A 17,288-nucleotide genomic window follows, 5' to 3' on the forward strand; every position below is an offset into this window, starting at 1 on the left:
GGAGCCATCCAGAGACAAAAATCCCCACTGCAGCCGCAGGGGAACGAAGGAGAAGGGCAGTCACCCCCACCAAAGCGACACAAAAAGCCGGAGCCTGAGTTTGTTTCATTTCCAGAAAACGAGAAGAGAGAATGAGAGGCAGGGGCAGAGAGAGAAACCCCGCTGAAAATCCCCGTGCTCTTGCTCTGACGGGGCTGGGCTGCAAATTTCCTTTCTGTGCACTGCAGCGTGTCCCTGAACAGCCGCGGTGCCGGGGCTGTCCCAGCACAGCTGTGTGACACCACCACGGACGTCCCAGCCAGGGGAAGGGGAATTCAGCCGTCGCTTCTCGCCGTACTAAAAGCAGATCTCTCCATTGCAGCCTCAGCAGTGAACGATGGCCATGAGGGTGGTGGCACATAGATGTTCACCTGAGCCACCACAGTAGCAGCCTGGAGCCTTCCGTGGCCCCGTGCACCAAGGACACGTGCTTTTGGCAGAGGACCACGCTGTCTGGTGGAGATGGCCAGGTATGGTGCAGCAGTGGGGCACCCAGGGGGGGTCCCAGCATTTTGGAGGGGCTCTGCAAGAGGGGGCTTGCTGGGGGAAGATGGTTTTGTTGGATGCTCATTGCCTGGTGCAGGTCACGCTGAGCGTTGGGTCACCCGGCCATGTGGGCTAGGAGGTGGCGGTTGCACTGGGAGGGACAGGAAGTATTTGAGACAGGGAATGGCTTTTGGGCTTGCACTCCCTGGGCTGAGTGAGACTGGTGCCTGGCAGTGGAGCCTTGATGGCTGCAGGCTGCGCAGGTGCCACCCTCCATTCTGAGCTGGAGCACAGGGACCCCCAGTGCTGGCAGCACAGCTCCTTCCCCACCGCAGGAGGAAGCTGAGTGCCCATCTCAGGCTACAGTGCACGTGCGTGGGGGCCATGTCATCAGTGCTGGGGACAGTGGGGACTTTGGAGATGTTCAGGGGGGGACCCAGCTGGCACCAGGGGGGGCGTGAGGGAAGGCCCTGCCCTGAGGGATACAGTGCTAGCGACCACAATGCGGACATGCAGAGGAGCCCAACGCTGCCTGACATCAGTGTTGGTGTGGGATTTCCAAGACAGAATCTGCTAGAGGGCAGCCAGCTGTTCCATTGCCACAGCCATCCCTCTGCTCATCACCAGCCCTGCCCGGAGGATGGAGCCCCAGCAGAGACACGGTGCCCTTGGCCGCTCAGTAGTCGGTGTAGGATCTGTCCGATAGTCTCACTAACAGCTACATCTGATTACTGGGTCACCAAAGGGCCACCACCATGCTGCACACACAGGAGCTGCGCTTGGACATGGGATGTATGGAGCTGCTGGGAGCATGGGGGGGGATGCCGAGCAGTGCTGCAGGGTTTGGCAACCCGAAGAGCACACGGGAACTTTGTGTTTGCAAGAGAGTCAATAAACCTTCACAAAGTGCTGTCTCCTTCTCTTTGTGTTCATGAGAGCACGGTCACTGGGGGCATGGGGCTACTGCCCCCCTAACCCCTCCACCCCCAGCCCTCGGCACTGCGTGCTTAGAGCTCAGCCAGACCTGCTGTGCCCAATGGAAAGCCGATGTTCGCTGTGACCCCCAGCTGTGAGCCCCACACTGCCGTGTCCACGCCACAGCCACGTGCCCCGCATCCACGCGGGTGCCCCGGAGATCAGGACCAGCGAGTGGGCGGGGCTACGGGGGTGGGGTGGGGTGGGAGGGGGCAGGGGGCGGAGCATCACGATGGGCGTGGTCACAACACGGGCGTGGTTACGACGTGGGCGGAGCCACGTGGTGAGGCGTAAAAGGGGGCGTGGAGGTGCGCATGCGTAGTGAGGGCGGCCCGGTGGCGGAGCGGAGCGGCGCCATGGCTGCGTCGGGCGGAGGTGGGCGGCGGTGTCAGGCTTCGTCCCGCCGGGGCGGCTCCTTTTCCCGGTCCCATATCCCGGTGGCTGGGCGGTCCGGTTCGGCGTTCCCCGTGGGGTCTATGAGGCGCTATTTCCATTAGCGACGCCTCGGGCGGGCGGTGCGGCCTGCGCCTGTGCGCGCTGAGGAGCCGGGCCCAGAAGCCCGCCGCCTTCCCTCAGGGGCCCGGAGCGCTGGAGCGGCGGGGTGAGGCCTGGGCGGGGTGTGAGGGCGAGTCTTGCGAGGCGGGAAGCTTGGTGGCTCCGTCGTTCAGCTCCGTGCCTGCACTCCCGCAGGAAGAAAGGAGGACGCCTTCAACGTGCTGGACCTGGCCGAGTACACCAAGAGCCGGCCGTGGTGGAAGAAGGTCTTTGCTCCCAGCTCCGGGTCGAGCGCCGAGAAGTACAACGTGGCCACGCAGCTGGTGATCGGAGGGGTGACGGGATGGTGAGTGGCAGTTCTGTGTGGCGAAGGCAGTCCTCGCTCTTCCAGCAGCGTTCTCCCCGAGGGGTGGCTGTGGGGTCTGTGCCAGTGCCTCACTGGGAGCAGCTGGCCGTGCCTTGCATGCTGGTGCTGTGGGCACGCTGCCTGCTTGGGGTTCAAGGTGCTCTGGCTGGAGCTTGTGGCTCTGCTCACAGCATCTTGCTGTCACCGTCTTTATGTGACACAGAGATAAAAATGTGTGATGGATTGTTCTGTCCTAGCATATCCAAGCTGGTGGCTTCTCAGGTAACTTCACCAGGTGTTTCTGTTCAAAAATGATCAAGAGCAGCTTGCTGTGTTGTTTTGCTGTGCTGATGGGGGAACTGTTGTCAAAGCAAAGGCTGCTTTGTGTGACGCAGTACACCCAGCTCTGCACTCGGGGTGCTGCTTGCTGGAGCTCTGGTGGCTACAGCAATGCTGAAAGTGTAAAACCATGTTTGAGACTAGTGTAACTTTGAACCATTGCATCAGAAACTTCTCATTTGAGAAATGAAAGTAAAAGTTGTTTGGGCAACAAAGAAGCTGTAGCCTTGTGATCTGCTTTCTGTGCTCTTCTGTGGAGCAGCAGCAGGCGTGCTGCCAGCTCTCCTTTTGAAGATGATCACAGAAACGTAGGGGCTGGAAGGGAGCTCTGGAGATCTTTGAGTCCAACCCCCCTGCAAAGCAGGTCCCTACAGCAGGCTGCACAGGTAGGCATCCAGCTGGGTCTTGAATATCTCCAGAGGAGAATCCACAACCTCCCTGAGCAGCCTGTTCCAGTGCTCCATCACCCTTACAGTGAAGAAATTCCTTCACAAATGTTGCTACTCAAAAAAACAAAAAGCACCCTGCCAAAATCACGTGTTGATTTTGGTTAAATCGCGTGTTTGCAGTTTGCTTTTGGGAGAGCACTGGTGTTGAAGAGAGAAGAGTCACAACTGTGGAAAGCCTGAACTGCCATAGTGAGGAGTAGGAAGTTGTAAAGCGTCCCGCTTGGCTGGGCACAAATTCTTTCCCTTTTTCTCTGCTTGTGCTGTTAGTCAGGCTGTCTCTGAGCACTGAGCAATTAGCACCAAAGGCAGAATTGTCTGTGGGATGTGTGCTGAGGGATGTGAGTGGTGTCCTGTTCTCACTGGATCCTGGTTGGTTTGCAGGTGTACTGGATTCATCTTCCAGAAGGTTGGAAAGCTGGCAGCAACAGCGGTGGGAGGCGGCTTTTTCCTCCTTCAGGTGGGTGTGAAGGGTGGGCCAGGCCTCCTGGAAAGTGGTGGTGCTGAGGATGGGTTGTGTCTGATGGCTGCTTGTTGGGGCGTGTGGGGCATTCCCTGCTCTGCACAGCTCTGGATGCTGTGGGCACACGTTCCTTGGCAGCCCCATGGAACCACAGCCTGTTAGAACTGGAGCTGTGCTGAGATGCTGCTTATGAAGTTAATTAGAACATTTACTTGCATCTCTGATGTGCTACCTGAGGAGTCAGGCTAAAACAGATGAGGATCTTTGTAATGTGCCGAGGAGGAGGAGGAAACTCTCTGGTCCTTCTGGTTTCTAAGAACTCTGGAACTGAGGGGAACCTGTTGGATATCCTGAAATGCAGCTTGGACCTCCCACAGGAAGCTCACTCAGCAACCTTTGGTTGTTTGCTCTTGAGGTGCTCTATCTCACTTCTCCTGTTCTGCTTGTTTTGCTGAAAGCCCAAAGCTTGCTCTGAGCCTGGAGAGCTTCACCCTTGAATCATCCTGACCAGATAAAATACTTAGGGAGGAACTGGCTATTAATAGCAGAGTCCACCCACAGCAGCAGGAGAGCTGCAGAGCGTCCCAGCAGCGGACGTGGCAGTTGTGAGGGGGAGGGGATGCCAGCTTTGTGGTAGAGGAGGGGCTGAAACGGGGTAAGCTGCAGCGTGCCCTTCTTCTAGAGGATTACTGAGGGAGGCAGATGCTGCAGGACAGTTAATACAGCCACACGAGTGATGCTTGGGCTGCTGTTTAAGCTCGTGTGCTCATCCTCTCTTGACCTCCTGGCCCAGGGTGTGAGAAGGGGTGGGTGGGTGAGCCAGGAGGGTTCTGTTCTGACAGAACTTTCAGTCTTTCATTCCACCCCTTGAAATTCTAGATTGCAAACCATACAGGATACATCAAAGTTGACTGGAAGCTCGTGGAACGCGACGTGAACAAAGCCAAGCAGCAGCTGAAATTTCACAGCAGCAGTAACAAGATGTCTCCAGAAGTGAAAAGCAAAGTGGATGAGGTGAGACAACTCTTTCAAGGTGGGTGCAGGTATCCTGCTGGAGGGACAGCGAGAAATGGGATGGACTCCTGGGTTCTTCTGTTATGCATGTGCAAAGGGGGAGTGCTTGTGTAAAAACAAAACCGGTGAGATGGCAAACAGTATTTGAGGCATGTCGGTGTGATGCCAGCTCACCGTGTGTTGTGGAAATTCCTTGGGGTTAAAAGAAAATGTGCTGGGATTGCAGGGGTGGGGAGGGAGGCTCAAGAAGCTCCTGTGCTGGAGTTGCAGGGGTGGGGAGGGAAAACTAAGCAGGTCTAGGAGCAGAGTGGCCTGGTTGCACTGGGCTCTGCAGCACCGAGGTGCAGCACATGCGTGCTGTCAGCAGCCCCTTCTGCCATTGTCACAGTGTGCTGCTTGTGGCAGAGCCTCACGTGTCTGATATGGGGTGCAAGTGGGCTCCAGCTGTGTGACAGCTGTTGGAGGGTCTGGGCTGTGCTGGGGCTGTGTCACAGCTCAGGAGCTGTGTGTACAGTGGGGAGCTTGGGGGGGGGGGGGGCTTTACTGGGGCTGAGCATTGCTCCAAGCAATATCCACCACAGAGAGCAGCCTGAGGTGCCTTACTGTGGGGAGGGTGGGTGAGAGACTGCTGCTGTTGGGGTAACACTCTTGGCTCTTCTCTCCCATGCTTAGGTGATCATATTTCTGAAGAAGAATGTTATCCTGACTGGAGGGTTTGCTGGAGGGTTTCTGCTTGGAATGGCTTCCTAGGAACTACAGTTGACTCATCGTGCCCAGCCTCCCCTGTCCTCTTCTTCCTCTCATGTAGAAGTCCATGGTAGTTTCCAGCAGGTTTGGCCTCTGCAGCCCCTACACTCGCAGGTCCCAGCCCTTATTTCTTACAACTCTGCTTTGGATTTCCAACTTCTACCTGTCTGGACTGTCTGGGTGCTGTATTGGCCTGAAAGCTTTTGACTTCAGTGTATCATAGTGATTCCTTTCCTCACTGAATATGCCTAGCCTCGAGTTGCTGGATGAGTTGCAGCCTCATAAACACTTAATGGCAGAGAAATCTCTATAACATGCTTCTTCCCCAGTGCCTGGGACCTGTATGTTTGTCTGCCAGTATATTTGTACACCAGCTGTCAGCTCTTCACTGCTATTTATCTTGCACTTTCTCTGCCCTGGTCTCTGGAAAGCCTGAGCTTCCATCTGTGCAGAACTGGTGTGTGAAGTGCAGGTGTGCTTGGCTGTCCTGGTGTGGCCGCAGAGGTGCTGAGGGACGGCGTGGGCTGTGCCCAGGGCAGGTGGGTAAGGAGCACATCCACACTTTGTGTGCTGGGGGTTCTCTCCCTTTCCCTGCCTCTGCACTGCACGTAGGTGGCTGTTTGGCTTTCCCTCTGCTGTTATTTATAGCCCTTACTGGAAGTGCAGCTCTGGTGCTGCTGATGGAAACTGAGCGCGGTGTTGTGGCGCTCGGGGCCCTGCTGTGTTCTGAAAGTCTCCCAGCTTCCTGTTCCATACAGCACCTTGCTCAGCTGCTGGCTGCCAGCTTCTGAGGTGTGCTGAGGTGCTCTGTTCCTGTGGTGGGCTGGTCCCAGGCTGCTCCCCTGCCTGTGGCAGGCTGGCTGGCACGAGCAGTGCATATTTCTGCTGTGCCACTTACTGTAAGCCACCTTGGGGCTCAGAGCAGGGTTTTGAGGTCTGCTGTGACCTCAGGCTGCTTCAAAGTTGATGCTCTTAAAGCTGTAACTGCTTGGGGTGGGATTGCAGGTAGGAACTGCATCCCTGTTTAGGGTACGTCGCACTGATCCGGGTTCCTTTTTGCCAGCTCCATTGGAGTGGAAGGGGGAGGAAGAGGAATCTGGTTAGAACTGCTTTGAGCACCATCTCTGACCTTTCTGCCTACAAGAAGCAGGGTGCTTGTGCCTGAACAATAAAAACTGGGGGGAAAACCAGGGTATGGCTCCCCTGTATTAGTAGGCCGTTTCCATGCTCTTTGCCCTGGTTGTATTCCTTCTTTCTTTGAATTTACTGTTCCCCCCCTCCCAAAAAAGCTGCTTGCTTAATCCCCTTGTATATTTCTGCCAGCAGTAGCCTGGCACAGGGCTCAGCTGTTCTTGGGACAGTTGTGTGCAGAGCAGAACTCTAACCCACAAGAAAAATGAAATCTATGTATCTTAGAGGTGTTCTGCAGTGGCTGTGCTGGATTGGCATTTAGCACTTGGCAGTGTGGGGACTTGAATGACCTTGGGGTGATGTCCTTCAGCAGGCACAAATAGGTGTTCTTCCCCAGAACGTTTTTGATGTGGGTCAGCACAGCCTTCACAGGGAACAAGCTGGAGAGCAGTGATGTGTGTGAGTGACCAGGAGGTGCCCCAGCCCATCTCTTGTGCTGTGTGATGCCATTCTGAACATACGTGGCTGGTTCTGGTGTGGGTAGAAGGGGGGCTCGTCCCCAGAGAGCTGCTGAAAGAGCTGGGAGTGTGGGTTCAGCTTCCAGAGGTTTTGGGATGAGCACTGACAGCCATTAGCTTCATTTCGCCTCTGATTGAAGTGTGATTGTGGCAATGCTTTGATCTGGTTGGTGTTTTTCTCACACTGCAGGCAGTCAAGAAGCAGAAATTGGTATCTCTGCTTCTGGGGTGAAGGGAGGAGCAGCTGGGCTCACATCCTTTTAATGATGACTTTTAGGAAAGCCATCAGGAGCTGCAGGAGTGAAGCGATGCAGCAAATAGGTCCTCAATAAATTCATGCTTGAGAGTGGAGTGACAAAAAAAAACCAAAAAGCAGGTGTTTGTAGGAAACCTGCATAGCTGAACTGTGTGAATTAACACATCTGTGTTGCAGGATATCTCTTGCTCCTGCAGGGGAAGTGCTGCTTCCCCTCTGCCTGGTGTGTTGAGCAACCCAACTGGCTGCGCTGTTCTTTACAAACCTTTCTCCAGGGACAGAATGAAGGTAAATCATTAACAGGCCTTAGGGCTGCCCTCCAGCCTCTGGTCAGGCACTGCCCAGGGTGGGAGGTGTTGCGTTCTGCTCCATGGGTTCCTCAGCTGCTGCTGCGGAGAGGAATGGCCCAGAGAGGGAGCCAGAGCATCTCAGCAACTGCTGCAAGGGGAAGAGGGCAGTGGAGGCAAATCCTGGTGGGTGTGAAGGTGGGCAGGGAGCAGCTGGGAGCTGGCAGATCTTTTCTGCTGTGCCACTGTGAGACTCGTGGCTGGTGGTGGTGGATGCTGTGAGCCCACACTGCGAGTTCTGGTGCCCCATCAGCCCCTGGGGATGCAGTTCTGTTACTGTAGGTGCCAAGGTGAGGTCCTTCCCCCCCACCCCTCCAACCCACACGTCCCTTTTGTTCTGTGTCAGCCACTTCTGGCATCTGTGCCAGCACAGGAGGGTTTAAAACACACTAGGCTTTTTAAAGTCTTTTTATATATTACATGTAAATGCTTGTTGAAGTGATATTTTATTAAACGGTTTTGCTTTAATTTCTGTGTGAGTTCTGCTGACTCCTCGGGGACCTGCATGTCTTCATCTCACAGCTCACCCAGTTTGTTCCACCTGAGCAGAACTGGGCACAGAGACAGAGGTTTCCTTTCAGTGGGTGCAACAGAAGCCTGAACAACTGTTTGATGTACAGTAATGATTTTCTTCCTGCTGCTCCCAGGGCAGGAGGGAAAAATGAGCCACTAGTGAAATGTTTGAGCTGCTTCTCATCATTGTCATCCTTTGCCTCTGCTTTCCAAACACCTCCTGCCCCATCACCCCCGTTCTGTCATTGTCATTTCTTGTGGGGGGGAGGGCAGGGTAGCCCTGAATTAATCCGAGCCCGAGTCCCAGTTATAAAAATACCAAGCAGCTTCTATTTCAACCTGATGATATCACACGTAGCCAAGCAGCCCAGCTTACAGCTGCTCTCAGTAAACAACCACACAGACTGCAGTTTGTTCCAGTCATTTATTTTGTGTTATGGTATTTCAGAGCAGCAGGTACAGATGGTTTGCCGTTCTAGGCTTCAATACACGCAACTATTGTGCCTAGACTACAGTGGTCTGTTTATAGAAGCTGTATTTTGTAGTTAATTATCACAGCACAAAAGTCCTTTATGGCTAGATCTAATGACAGAGTTAGGAGCCTAGTGGGTTCGAAGTCTGGTACTGTGGTGCCTGGGCCCTGCAATGGACTTGGCACCCACTGAGGTGCCTGGACTCCTGCTACAGTGGACGGAGAGACAGAGGCAGCTCTGAAGGGTGATGCAGGAACCTGACTACTGAGCTCTTCCTACAGGTCACAGGAAATTCTGCTGCGCAGGTGAGAGTTTCTGAGGAGCCATCTCTCCCTGGGGTCCAGACGCAGACGGATCAGGTTGTGTGTGAGTCTGAAGTGCTGTACTGACAGAGGGTGCCTACGACTGTGGTGTTCAGAAGTGGCACCTAAATCGGTTCTTGGATCTAGCCCAGGGCTTTGTGGTAGGCCTCTGGGTTCCAGCACAGCCAGATATGCTGGATCGGTAACGTATTGCTTAAAGGTCTTCAATTATACAGAAATTTATAAATTTTATATCAACAGTCAGGATTTCCAAACAAATATTGCTTTTTCTTTTTTCTTTTTCTTTTTTCTTTTTCTTAAAAAAAAAAAAAAAAAAAAAAAAGATCCTATTCCTGTAGCAATCCCTGAAATAATGTTCCTGTAACATCTTTATTGTCATGCAAATAGCAGCGTGTAGGCAATTCAAACAGGAAGTCATCTAAACTCTGTCCAGGGGGAAAGTGAGGCACTTAGGCAGAGTGACGCCTGGTCACCGTGAGCTATGCAAGACCTGGGACCAAACCCCAGACCCGATTCCCATTCTTGAGCTTGAACCCCTGGACAGGTGAATGTTGCCTGGAGCTGCTGCCCAACGGCAGCAACACCTTTGCTGTGTCGAAATGGGCTTTGTTTTCATGTGTCACACTTACACTCATTCTTAAGAGCACATTTCCTGTACCTCCCCCTCCAGAAGCCACAGTAACTTGGTTCCAGCCCTCCATTTTGAGAGCAGGGATGGGTTAGAGTAAGGTAAGCATTCTAAACGCATCAGACTGATTTTTCACGGATACGGATGCAACGCGAGGACAACGTAGATGATGATTTGGTACAGAAAATGAAGTCTGTCAACCAGGCCATCTCTTGGTACTGCTTTTTGGTGCGCGGGGTGGTGTGTTCTAGGAGCCCTCTGGCTTTCCAGAAAGTCTAGAGAAGGCTCACAAACACACACCTGGGCTCCGTAGGTGAGTCCGTGCTCTGGCACCTGCTGGAGCTGCTTTGTGTTACTGAGGTGGTGGGGGAATTCCTCCTGAAGTAGCTCTACGCTTTTCTCTCTCTTCTTTCTCAAAACCTGAACAACAGATGGATCTGCCCTCGGGGTACCGGGCACAGCACCTCCTCATCTCTCGAAGCACAGCTTCACACTTAGACTCCACGTAGTTGTTCGCTGGAAAATAAGAAGGAGACACCAAGTCTACACAGGAGAGCTGCTTTTGTTCCCCAGGGGGATGTGTCTGACCCTGGGATGCTGGGTGGTGCCCTGCTTTGAAAAGCACGCCCTGCTTACCGATGCTCCACCACTTCCCCTGCTCTACAATCTCCCTTTGCTGTCAGCTGGGTAGGAAGCTGTCAGCCCTGCAGCTACGGCCAGGAGCACGTTCAGTCCCCCGGTTTTGCATCTATTGCATCACTACAGCAGCAATGAGGTTTCTCTATCTGCTGTCCCTTTGCTCCGTACTTGTTTAACCTGAGTGCTTTTCAGCTGGCTCAGCCCAGCTGCCTCATCACTGCAAGGTGTACAGCAGTACAACTAAGAGCTTGCAAAGTGGAGTTGATATAAATGGGGACAAGTGCACCTGCCTTCCACGGAGGGCTGGGAGGAAGAGGTGGGCCGTGTGGCAGCAGCCCTCCCACCATCAGCCTGCTGTGGGCAGGATGTGGCTCTGCACGGCACTGCTCACAGGAAGCCATTCTGCTGCCAGCAGCCAAAGCACCAATGGGAGCCCTCCTGCACTGAGCTCCCACCTCCGGCTCAGGGAGGCCTTCAGCCACGTCTCAGTGCTGCCTTCGCCTCTCCTTTCCTTCCCAGGAGGATGCTCTCAGACCCTATGAGATGGGATGAGCTGCCAGCCCTGTCCTGGGAAAGATGCTGCCCATCCCATCTTGATTGATAAGTGACAGCAGGGGCTCAGCTCCACCAGGGCTTCTGCCCAGCCCTCAGAAAGCAGGGCCAACAGAGCCTTGGGAAGAACACCTTCAGCTCCACCTGCTGCCCAAAGCCCCAGCTGCTCGGGGGGGGGGTTCAGGAGGAAGCTGGCAGCCCAGAAGGCACAAACCTGGGAAGGAGAGCTGACACCTCCCTGCCCTCATGTTCCTACCACACATGCTCCAAGGGTTCTCCTAACCATCCCTGTGCAGCTCTGTTTCCACAGCTATGCCCTGCTACCCATCAGGGATCACTCCAGAAAGGCAATCATACGATGGATGGCAAAACACAGATCAAGTTTATGGTTTACAGTGGGCATTCAGTCTCACAGAGAAAGCAGGCAACATCTTTTGAAACAGTCATCCTCTGCAAAATGGCTTTGAGAAGCTGCACCTCCCTGCTCCTGCCCTCCTCCTCCCTCATTCTCCACACCATCTGTGTGCACTGGTCACTTCAGGCTCTGCTTTACTTCCTCTATTGCATTAATTCTTGCAGGAAAAACTGCTCTGCTGTCAACTCAGCTGCTTCATCTGTGCAACTCAGGCAATATCACAGCACAAACAACAGCTCTCCAACATGTTGGCCACAGAAGTGGTGGGGCAGCGAGGTGTGCGTGCAGCAGAGGAAAAGCCCCTTTGGTAACACTGAGCCATCCAGATCACATCTGTACACAGACCTGTGAGAGTGCATCACTTGGAATAACCCCTGTGAAAGCCATGAAAACAGCACTTGTCATAACAGGACCCGCAGAGGGCCAAACACCAAAAGCAAAGCCTGTTTACAAGCGCTGGGGATACAAGGCGAGGATTATTGGAGCCCTTCCTTTGAGCTGAACACAGCTTCCAAATAAACAATCCTGGAGAACACAGATATCCACTGACTGAACGCTGCCTCTCCCTGCTTCTCCCCCATGTTTCTCCTCCCATGCCATTCCCCAGCCATCGGGGGCTGTTACCACACCAGCTGCACCACAACACTTGCTGCAGGCAGCAAAGCCATCCCTCTGCTCCATTCTGGCTAACATGCCCAGCTGCTGCTAGCACTGCTGTTACCCTCAGCCTTGGGCTCTCAGCCAGTCACCCTCCAGCAAAGCTCCTCACACACACAGAGCTCTGCTGGGTGACTCAGAAAACACCCTTCCCAACGTGCCTGAGCTGCACGCACACACAGAAATGCTTTCTCTTATTCATCCCATTTTTAGCAACTGCATTGTTTAGAAGCATATTTGTCTCTGCGAGTCACCAACCTGCCTTCCCCAGCTCAGGCACCTGAAGCACATTATCACCTAACCTCCATTTTCCCACCGCCTATTTTGCTCAATTAACACGAAACAGCTGTCAAGGCCTCCGAGAGGCCCTCAGCCCACCTGCTGCCCCCAGGCCAGGCACACACCTGGCTGCTCCTGCAGCATCTCTGTGCCCGCAGCTCCAAGCTCTGTGTGTCCTCGCTCCACCCACCCACAGCCTCACCTCCCACTCCAACACAGCTCACAAGTCTGGCTCTCCCCGCCTACAGCTCAGTCCTGAGACTACACACAGCCTCTCGCTCCGGCACGGAGAATGCTCAGCTTGGAAAAGCTGTGAGAAACGCTGCGTTTCGTGCTCGGGGTGCCTCGCTCCTTACAATCAAGCACAAAGGAATTCTTTTAAAACCACTCGCTGCCATTTGGTTGGCTCTGTGCTCAGGTCACGCTCGTGCGCTTGCTTGCTTCCTCCTCAAGTGAAAGGAGAACAGGGAGATGTGAAAAGAACTCGGTTCCACCAAAACTCAAGACACCAAAAAGACAAAATGATGCTCGGTACCTTGCAAGCATTTCTGTATTTCACAGGCTTGTTTCTGGCAGGGATCCTTCTGGGACATGTTCAGAGAACTAAAACGACAGGAAAATGTTACTGTAGAAATAACGTTTGGGGAAGGCAGGGGGGCAAAACAGTGCCTTTGAGCAAAGAGCTCCTGGCTTCCCTCCCTACTGCAGGTGGTCAGGATGCACCTGCTGCCAACAGAGGGGATTCCCCGCACTCCCAATGAACACACAAAATGCTCACAGCACTCCTTTCCTGGGGAGCAACCTGTCAGCTGCCTCCCAATGCACCCCTGGGCCTGGCTGGAGGCCGTCAACGTTGGCCATGAGCGCAGGGAAGTTGTAGGAGCTACGCCTGAAGGCCCTTCCCTTTTCCCCCTGGTTGCAGTGTGTGTCCTTTTCCACTTGGAAGCACCAAGATTCCAACAACGACTCACATGAACACGGCTCTTTTTTAACAGCTCTATGCCTTTAAACCTGTTGCTAAAAGATGAGCCCTCTCTGCGAGCTCTGTGCATCCCGGAGTTTGGCACAGCCATGCAACTGCATCTGGAGGAGGAACTTGGGGAAAAAACAGCAGAACAGCATCGTTATGTTTGTCCCAGAAAAACAACAAGGGGGGATTTTTTGTTGCAAGAGAAATCCTCTTGGGATTCCCCCAAAAGAAACAGCTCTGGCATTATCAGATTCCCAGAAAGCGGACATCAGGCCATCAGTTTGACTTTCTGCAGCTGCAGCACCCACCCATCACCGGGATCTCATGAGAAACCAACAGACAAACAAAAAGCGGGGGGAGCAGCAGAGGGGTGGGAGAGCCCAGAATGAAAGCATTGCTGTGGTCGTACACAGCACAGGACTTCAGTCCCTGCAGTGCCACAGCTCAGCCCTGCCCGGAGTTGGGGCTGCTGTCAGCCTCCTGCTCAGCCTCTGCCCTATGGCACTTCTACTGCCTATTTCCAGCATCCTGGCCAAGCTCCACGTAGGGCAATTACATTCTGCCTACCTAGAACTCCCCCTGACGTTTCAATTGGGCACGATACTCCTCTTCACTGCCTGTCCTAAACTCATGTGATGTTGCTGTGTGTTGTTTAACTGCTTCCACCTCAGGGGTGGCCGCATTTCAGTGGAGAGAGAATCATTTATTGTACAAAACATACAAGGACATCTTCCTAGAGCCACTGCTCCTGAAAGACAAAAATTCATATTAAAGAATGACGAGGAATAAACAGAGCACAGCACAAAGCGGGGGTAATGTCTCCACATACCAGATTAATCACCAGGCACGAGTTTAAGCAGCAGTTCTTCAACACCACCGAGCTGTAAGCGACAAGGAAAAGTTCAATACGGCTGCAGTTACTGTGGCTGAGAGCTACTGGACTTCAATACAATAACAGTCCTCTGCCGTCCCTCAAGGATCTCAAATGACTTCACAAACAGGAATGACTATGGTCTATTGTCGCCACCATCCTTACCATGAGATGGTGCTCTATCTCCCAAACGCGAGAGTTACTATCCCTGTACTGCTCACCCTGGGACAGCTGCCACATGTGAGGCAGCCGGGATGGGGGGAGCTGGCTGGGTCGCAGCGCCTCACCCAGGGGAACCTGAACTCTTTGGATCCGAGCCCTCAGCATACCTTCCTCCTGGTGGAAAGCAACAAAGAGAGGAGGCAGTTACTGGCAACGCAGGAGAGGCACCTGCGACAGCAAAGCTACAATCCCGGCGAAGCCCAAAGGACACTTGCCTCTTCCGCAGCCACGAGCCACGTCCTGCGGTGCTCATCGCAGTACACACCTACGCGTCGCACCCACAGCCGCACGGGGGGAGCGCCGGCCTGCCCTCCTTCAGCCATCCCCCGTCACTCCTCTGCGCTCCGTCAGCCGTGTGGCATCAGCTCCTTCGTTCCCAGGACATCCGTGGGGAGAGCTCTGGGAGCTGAAAGGCACCTCGGGGGGCGGCCGGCCTACGGTGGGAGATGCGACGCGCCGAAGCGTCCCTAGAAGTGGCTCTGGGCAATTAAGGTGGTGGCCGGGTGGAAGGAGGTCTCTGGGCGGGCTGTGCTGTGGGAGGCGTGTGCTGAGCGGCGTTTGTAAGGCATTCTGGGGCAAAAGGTGCCGTAGGTTAAACCCTGTGAGTATTGGCTTTGCTTATTCCGCTAACGGTCCTATTAACAGTCTTCGTGTAAAACGATGGGGGGGAGTGGGAAGAAAAATAAAGATGTGATTGAGGCAGGAGTTCTGCGGTTAACGGCGGTCTAAATCCCGAAAGCAAAACTTGTGACAGCTTAAAGAGAACGGAGATCAATCTGGAGACAAAGCATGAGACTCCAGATGCTGGACTCTCACGCCGGGAACTCGTGGAGCTGTCATTGTGCAGGTCCTTCCTCTCATCCCTTGTGGGCACGGCAGCGTGGTCCGCACTCACACCATCTTCTCACGAGCAGCTCTCGTCACGTCGTGTGGTTCAGACTCAAGGTGCTTACCAAGAGCCGCCAACATCAGCAGGAGTTGAATTTGGGACATGGAGGTGGCTCTTCCCAAAAGGGTTTTGGTTTATCAGCCAGTTTGTCTGTACACCGCTTAGATCAAGCTGAGCCATTAGCAAGCGGAGGTCTGGGAAAATGATTCTCTCTTTGAACCCTAGAAGAGGTAATCAAAATGGTACGGACAGTCTTCATTCTTTATCTAGGTTTAAAGTAGAACAGAATTAAGCTGCAATACATGTAACATCTTCCTGCTATGAAGCAGATGCAATATTCCTATCCCAGTGAAACACAGTGATCTTCCAAAAGCGTGTGAAGTTACAAGGCATGTTTCAGACAGAGGCAAGAACATCTGGGTACAAAATAAAGCAGGGAAGGTCAGGGAGAGAAAAATATTGTTATACAGACAGAACAGGAAACACACTTCCACGTTGCCTTCTACACCGTACACTTGTGGTTCTCTACCTTTTGGAACCAAAGGGCCACTCAGCCTTTCTGAAAACAAAACACCAACCACAGGTCAGCCCCAGCAGCACTGTCACAGCAATTTAGGACTGGAACGTTCTTTTAATACCTCTTTTTTTCTCCTGTTCTGTTTGTTCCCCTGCTTGATGTGTGGGAATGTGGAGGTGTGACGCAAAGAGCACCGCTGCCATCCTGCAATGCCTTACAGCCATTCCAAGCAGTGCCCCAGCACTGGCATCAGCAGGAATGCAACAGCAGCCAAACAAACCTCACAAGGCCTTCAGGAACGAGCTATGAGAGTTACAGTGATGTTTCTGTAAGCCCGAGTCATTCTGCTTCACCCTACTTTGCTTCACAAATTCAAGCCTATGTGTGCTCTGCCCGGCAGTGAAAAGCAGCAATCGCCGCTGCTCATTTTTCAGTCAGCAGAATGTAATTACCCAGGTTGGAATTTGGCCAGGACACTCTCCTACTCTGTGGTAAAATGCCAAAAGCTCCATCATGCCCCCAAAACTTTGCTTTCACAGCCTGTTCGAAGCTGGAATTTCTACAGAAAGAGGAGACACCGTCAGCTCAGCACTGATTCAGCAGTGAAAGAGTAACATCAGTCAGCAAACACCACCATGTCCTACAGCAGGTAACCTCTCCTATCCCAACACAGGCCTGCTTCAGGCTTGCTGATTAGGCTGCAGGCAAGAGGACTACAGCACAACTGTACGTCTGTGCCCCCTGTGCACACACATGGTGGTGGGATGGGTGCACAGAGTGAGGTCTCACCCTGAGGACCCGGAGCAGAACAGGCAGCAGTTTGCAGTGTTCTTTTCAGCCTTCGCCCCTTTCATCAGACCCAAACCTCCCCCAAACTCCACAGCTGTGGGCTCAGAGTGGAAGGCTCAAGGTTGTGCTGCCAGACAAGCTGCAGGTCAGGCAAAACTGCTTTTGGTTTGGAGCAGGACGGGGATATCAGCGATCCAAACACAGCGAGGAAAGGGGAGCCGCGGCCAGACGCAGGCTGAGAGCCACAGCGCAACTCCAGGAAGGGAAAAACGTCTCCAATTCCTACTTTGTCACCGATTTTATCAGCAAGCAACAAAAGAGCCCTTAGGAAGGCGGGGCTGAAAAAAAACAAAGTCAGCTCGCTGAGCCCTCAAACAAGCGCTACAAACCGCTCCTTCCAGCGCCCCGTTCGTAACGCGCACCTACAAACAGCCCCCGGGCAGCACCCAGAATGCAGCGTCACGCTCCGACGGCACCGCCGCTCCTCTCGGCACCACGCAGCAACCCGGGCGGTGCCGGGCCGTGCGGCTCGGAGCTCCGGAGCCCGCCGGGTGCCCGCCTTTCCCCCCTCGCTCCCCGCAGGCCGCAGCGCGGAGCTGGGCCGGCCCCGAGCGCGGAGCGGCGTGCGGGAAGAGCGCGTCCCGTGACGAAGGCGCCGCGTTCCGAGCTTCTACCGCGGAGGCCGCTGCCGGGGCCAACCCGCACCCCGCCGGGACGCGGCTCGGCGGGATCCGAAGGAGACGAAACGGGGCCGGGAGCGCGGCGGGGGGGAGAAGCGCGGGGAGGCCGATGGTGCGGGGAGGGGGGCGCGGCGCGTCTCCGTGGCAACCGCCCCCCCGCCCGTCACCTACCTGCGGCCCCGCGCCGCTGACAGCCCGCGCCGTGCGCGCCCGGCGAAGCCTTCCCCGCCCCCCCCCCCCTGACCCTGCCGCCGCCCCCCTCCTGCTCG

General features: G+C 54.4%; 3 protein-coding genes across 11 annotated transcripts; 1 reads left to right on the forward strand and 2 right to left on the reverse strand.

The window, feature by feature from the left end:
- Positions 1–1,783: 1,783 nt before the first annotated feature.
- On the forward strand, positions 1,784–8,070 carry FUNDC2 (FUN14 domain containing 2). Its single transcript, XM_042824916.1, has 5 exons — positions 1,784–1,875; positions 2,191–2,341; positions 3,511–3,586; positions 4,469–4,603; positions 5,276–8,070. Exons 1-5 carry the CDS (start codon positions 1,815–1,817, stop codon positions 5,351–5,353), a joined length of 501 nt encoding a protein of 166 aa, XP_042680850.1. The 5' UTR covers positions 1,784–1,814; the 3' UTR covers positions 5,354–8,070.
- Positions 8,071–8,525: 455 nt separating this feature from the next.
- Positions 8,526–17,239, reverse strand: CMC4 (C-X9-C motif containing 4). 5 transcript variants are annotated; one of them, XM_042824913.1, is made up of 4 exons: positions 13,881–13,934; positions 13,773–13,799; positions 12,617–12,684; positions 8,526–10,055 (listed from the first exon to the last, which is right to left on the reverse strand). In XM_042824913.1, the coding sequence occupies exons 2-4, from the start codon at positions 13,778–13,780 to the stop codon at positions 9,892–9,894; spliced, it is 240 nt and encodes a 79-aa protein (XP_042680847.1). In that variant the 5' UTR covers positions 13,781–13,799; positions 13,881–13,934; the 3' UTR covers positions 8,526–9,891. The 5 variants fall into 5 exon arrangements, with proteins under 5 accessions (XP_042680847.1, XP_042680849.1, XP_042680846.1 ...); XM_042824915.1 differs by lacking the exons at positions 13,773–13,799; positions 13,881–13,934 and adding an exon at positions 17,191–17,239; XM_042824912.1 differs by lacking the exon at positions 13,881–13,934 and having other exon boundaries at positions 13,773–13,812.
- MTCP1 (mature T cell proliferation 1) lies at positions 13,786–17,246 on the reverse strand. 5 transcript variants are annotated; one of them, XM_042824917.1, is made up of 4 exons: positions 14,360–16,755; positions 14,088–14,258; positions 13,881–13,932; positions 13,786–13,799 (listed from the first exon to the last, which is right to left on the reverse strand). In XM_042824917.1, the coding sequence occupies exons 1-3, from the start codon at positions 14,465–14,467 to the stop codon at positions 13,885–13,887; spliced, it is 327 nt and encodes a 108-aa protein (XP_042680851.1). In that variant the 5' UTR covers positions 14,468–16,755; the 3' UTR covers positions 13,786–13,799; positions 13,881–13,884. The 5 variants fall into 5 exon arrangements, with proteins under 5 accessions (XP_042680851.1, XP_042680852.1, XP_042680855.1 ...); XM_042824918.1 differs by lacking the exon at positions 13,786–13,799 and adding an exon at positions 17,191–17,246 and having other exon boundaries at positions 13,885–13,932; positions 14,360–15,299; XM_042824921.1 differs by lacking the exon at positions 13,786–13,799 and adding an exon at positions 17,191–17,245 and having other exon boundaries at positions 13,885–13,932; positions 14,360–15,254.
- Positions 17,247–17,288: the final 42 nt, after the last annotated feature.

The sequence above is a fragment of the Centrocercus urophasianus genome, unplaced genomic scaffold (genome assembly GCF_019232065.1).
Source record: "Centrocercus urophasianus isolate 14NV4802_14NV808 unplaced genomic scaffold, USGS_Curo_1.0 seq_24, whole genome shotgun sequence".
Lineage (NCBI taxonomy): Eukaryota > Metazoa > Chordata > Aves > Galliformes > Phasianidae > Centrocercus > Centrocercus urophasianus.

What these genes read in the sequence shown, in the direction of transcription:
- FUNDC2 (XM_042824916.1), top strand. Translation starts at nt 1,815, where the DNA reads ATGCGTAGTGAGGGCGGCCCGGTGGCGGAGCGGAGCGGCGCCATGGCT. An exon ending in GCGGCTTTTTCCTCCTTCAG is followed by an intron (nt 3,587 to 4,468) that starts GTGGGTGTGAAG and finishes TTGAAATTCTAG; the next exon opens with ATTGCAAACCATACAGGATA. An exon ending in TGAAAAGCAAAGTGGATGAG is followed by an intron (nt 4,604 to 5,275) that starts GTGAGACAACTC and finishes TCCCATGCTTAG; the next exon opens with GTGATCATATTTCTGAAGAA.
- CMC4 (XM_042824911.1), bottom strand. Translation starts at nt 13,154, where the DNA reads ATGGCTGTGCCAAACTCCGGGATGCACAGAGCTCGCAGAGAGGGCTCA. An exon ending in AATACAGAAATGCTTGCAAG is followed by an intron (nt 10,056 to 12,616) that starts GTACCGAGCATC and finishes CTTATTTTCCAG; the next exon opens with CGAACAACTACGTGGAGTCT.
- MTCP1 (XM_042824917.1), bottom strand. Translation starts at nt 14,467, where the DNA reads ATGGCTGAAGGAGGGCAGGCCGGCGCTCCCCCCGTGCGGCTGTGGGTG. An exon ending in GGCTCGTGGCTGCGGAAGAG is followed by an intron (nt 14,259 to 14,359) that starts GCAAGTGTCCTT and finishes GCTTTCCACCAG; the next exon opens with GAGGAAGGTATGCTGAGGGC. An exon ending in AGATAGAGCACCATCTCATG is followed by an intron (nt 13,933 to 14,087) that starts GTAAGGATGGTG and finishes TGTCGCTTACAG; the next exon opens with CTCGGTGGTGTTGAAGAACT.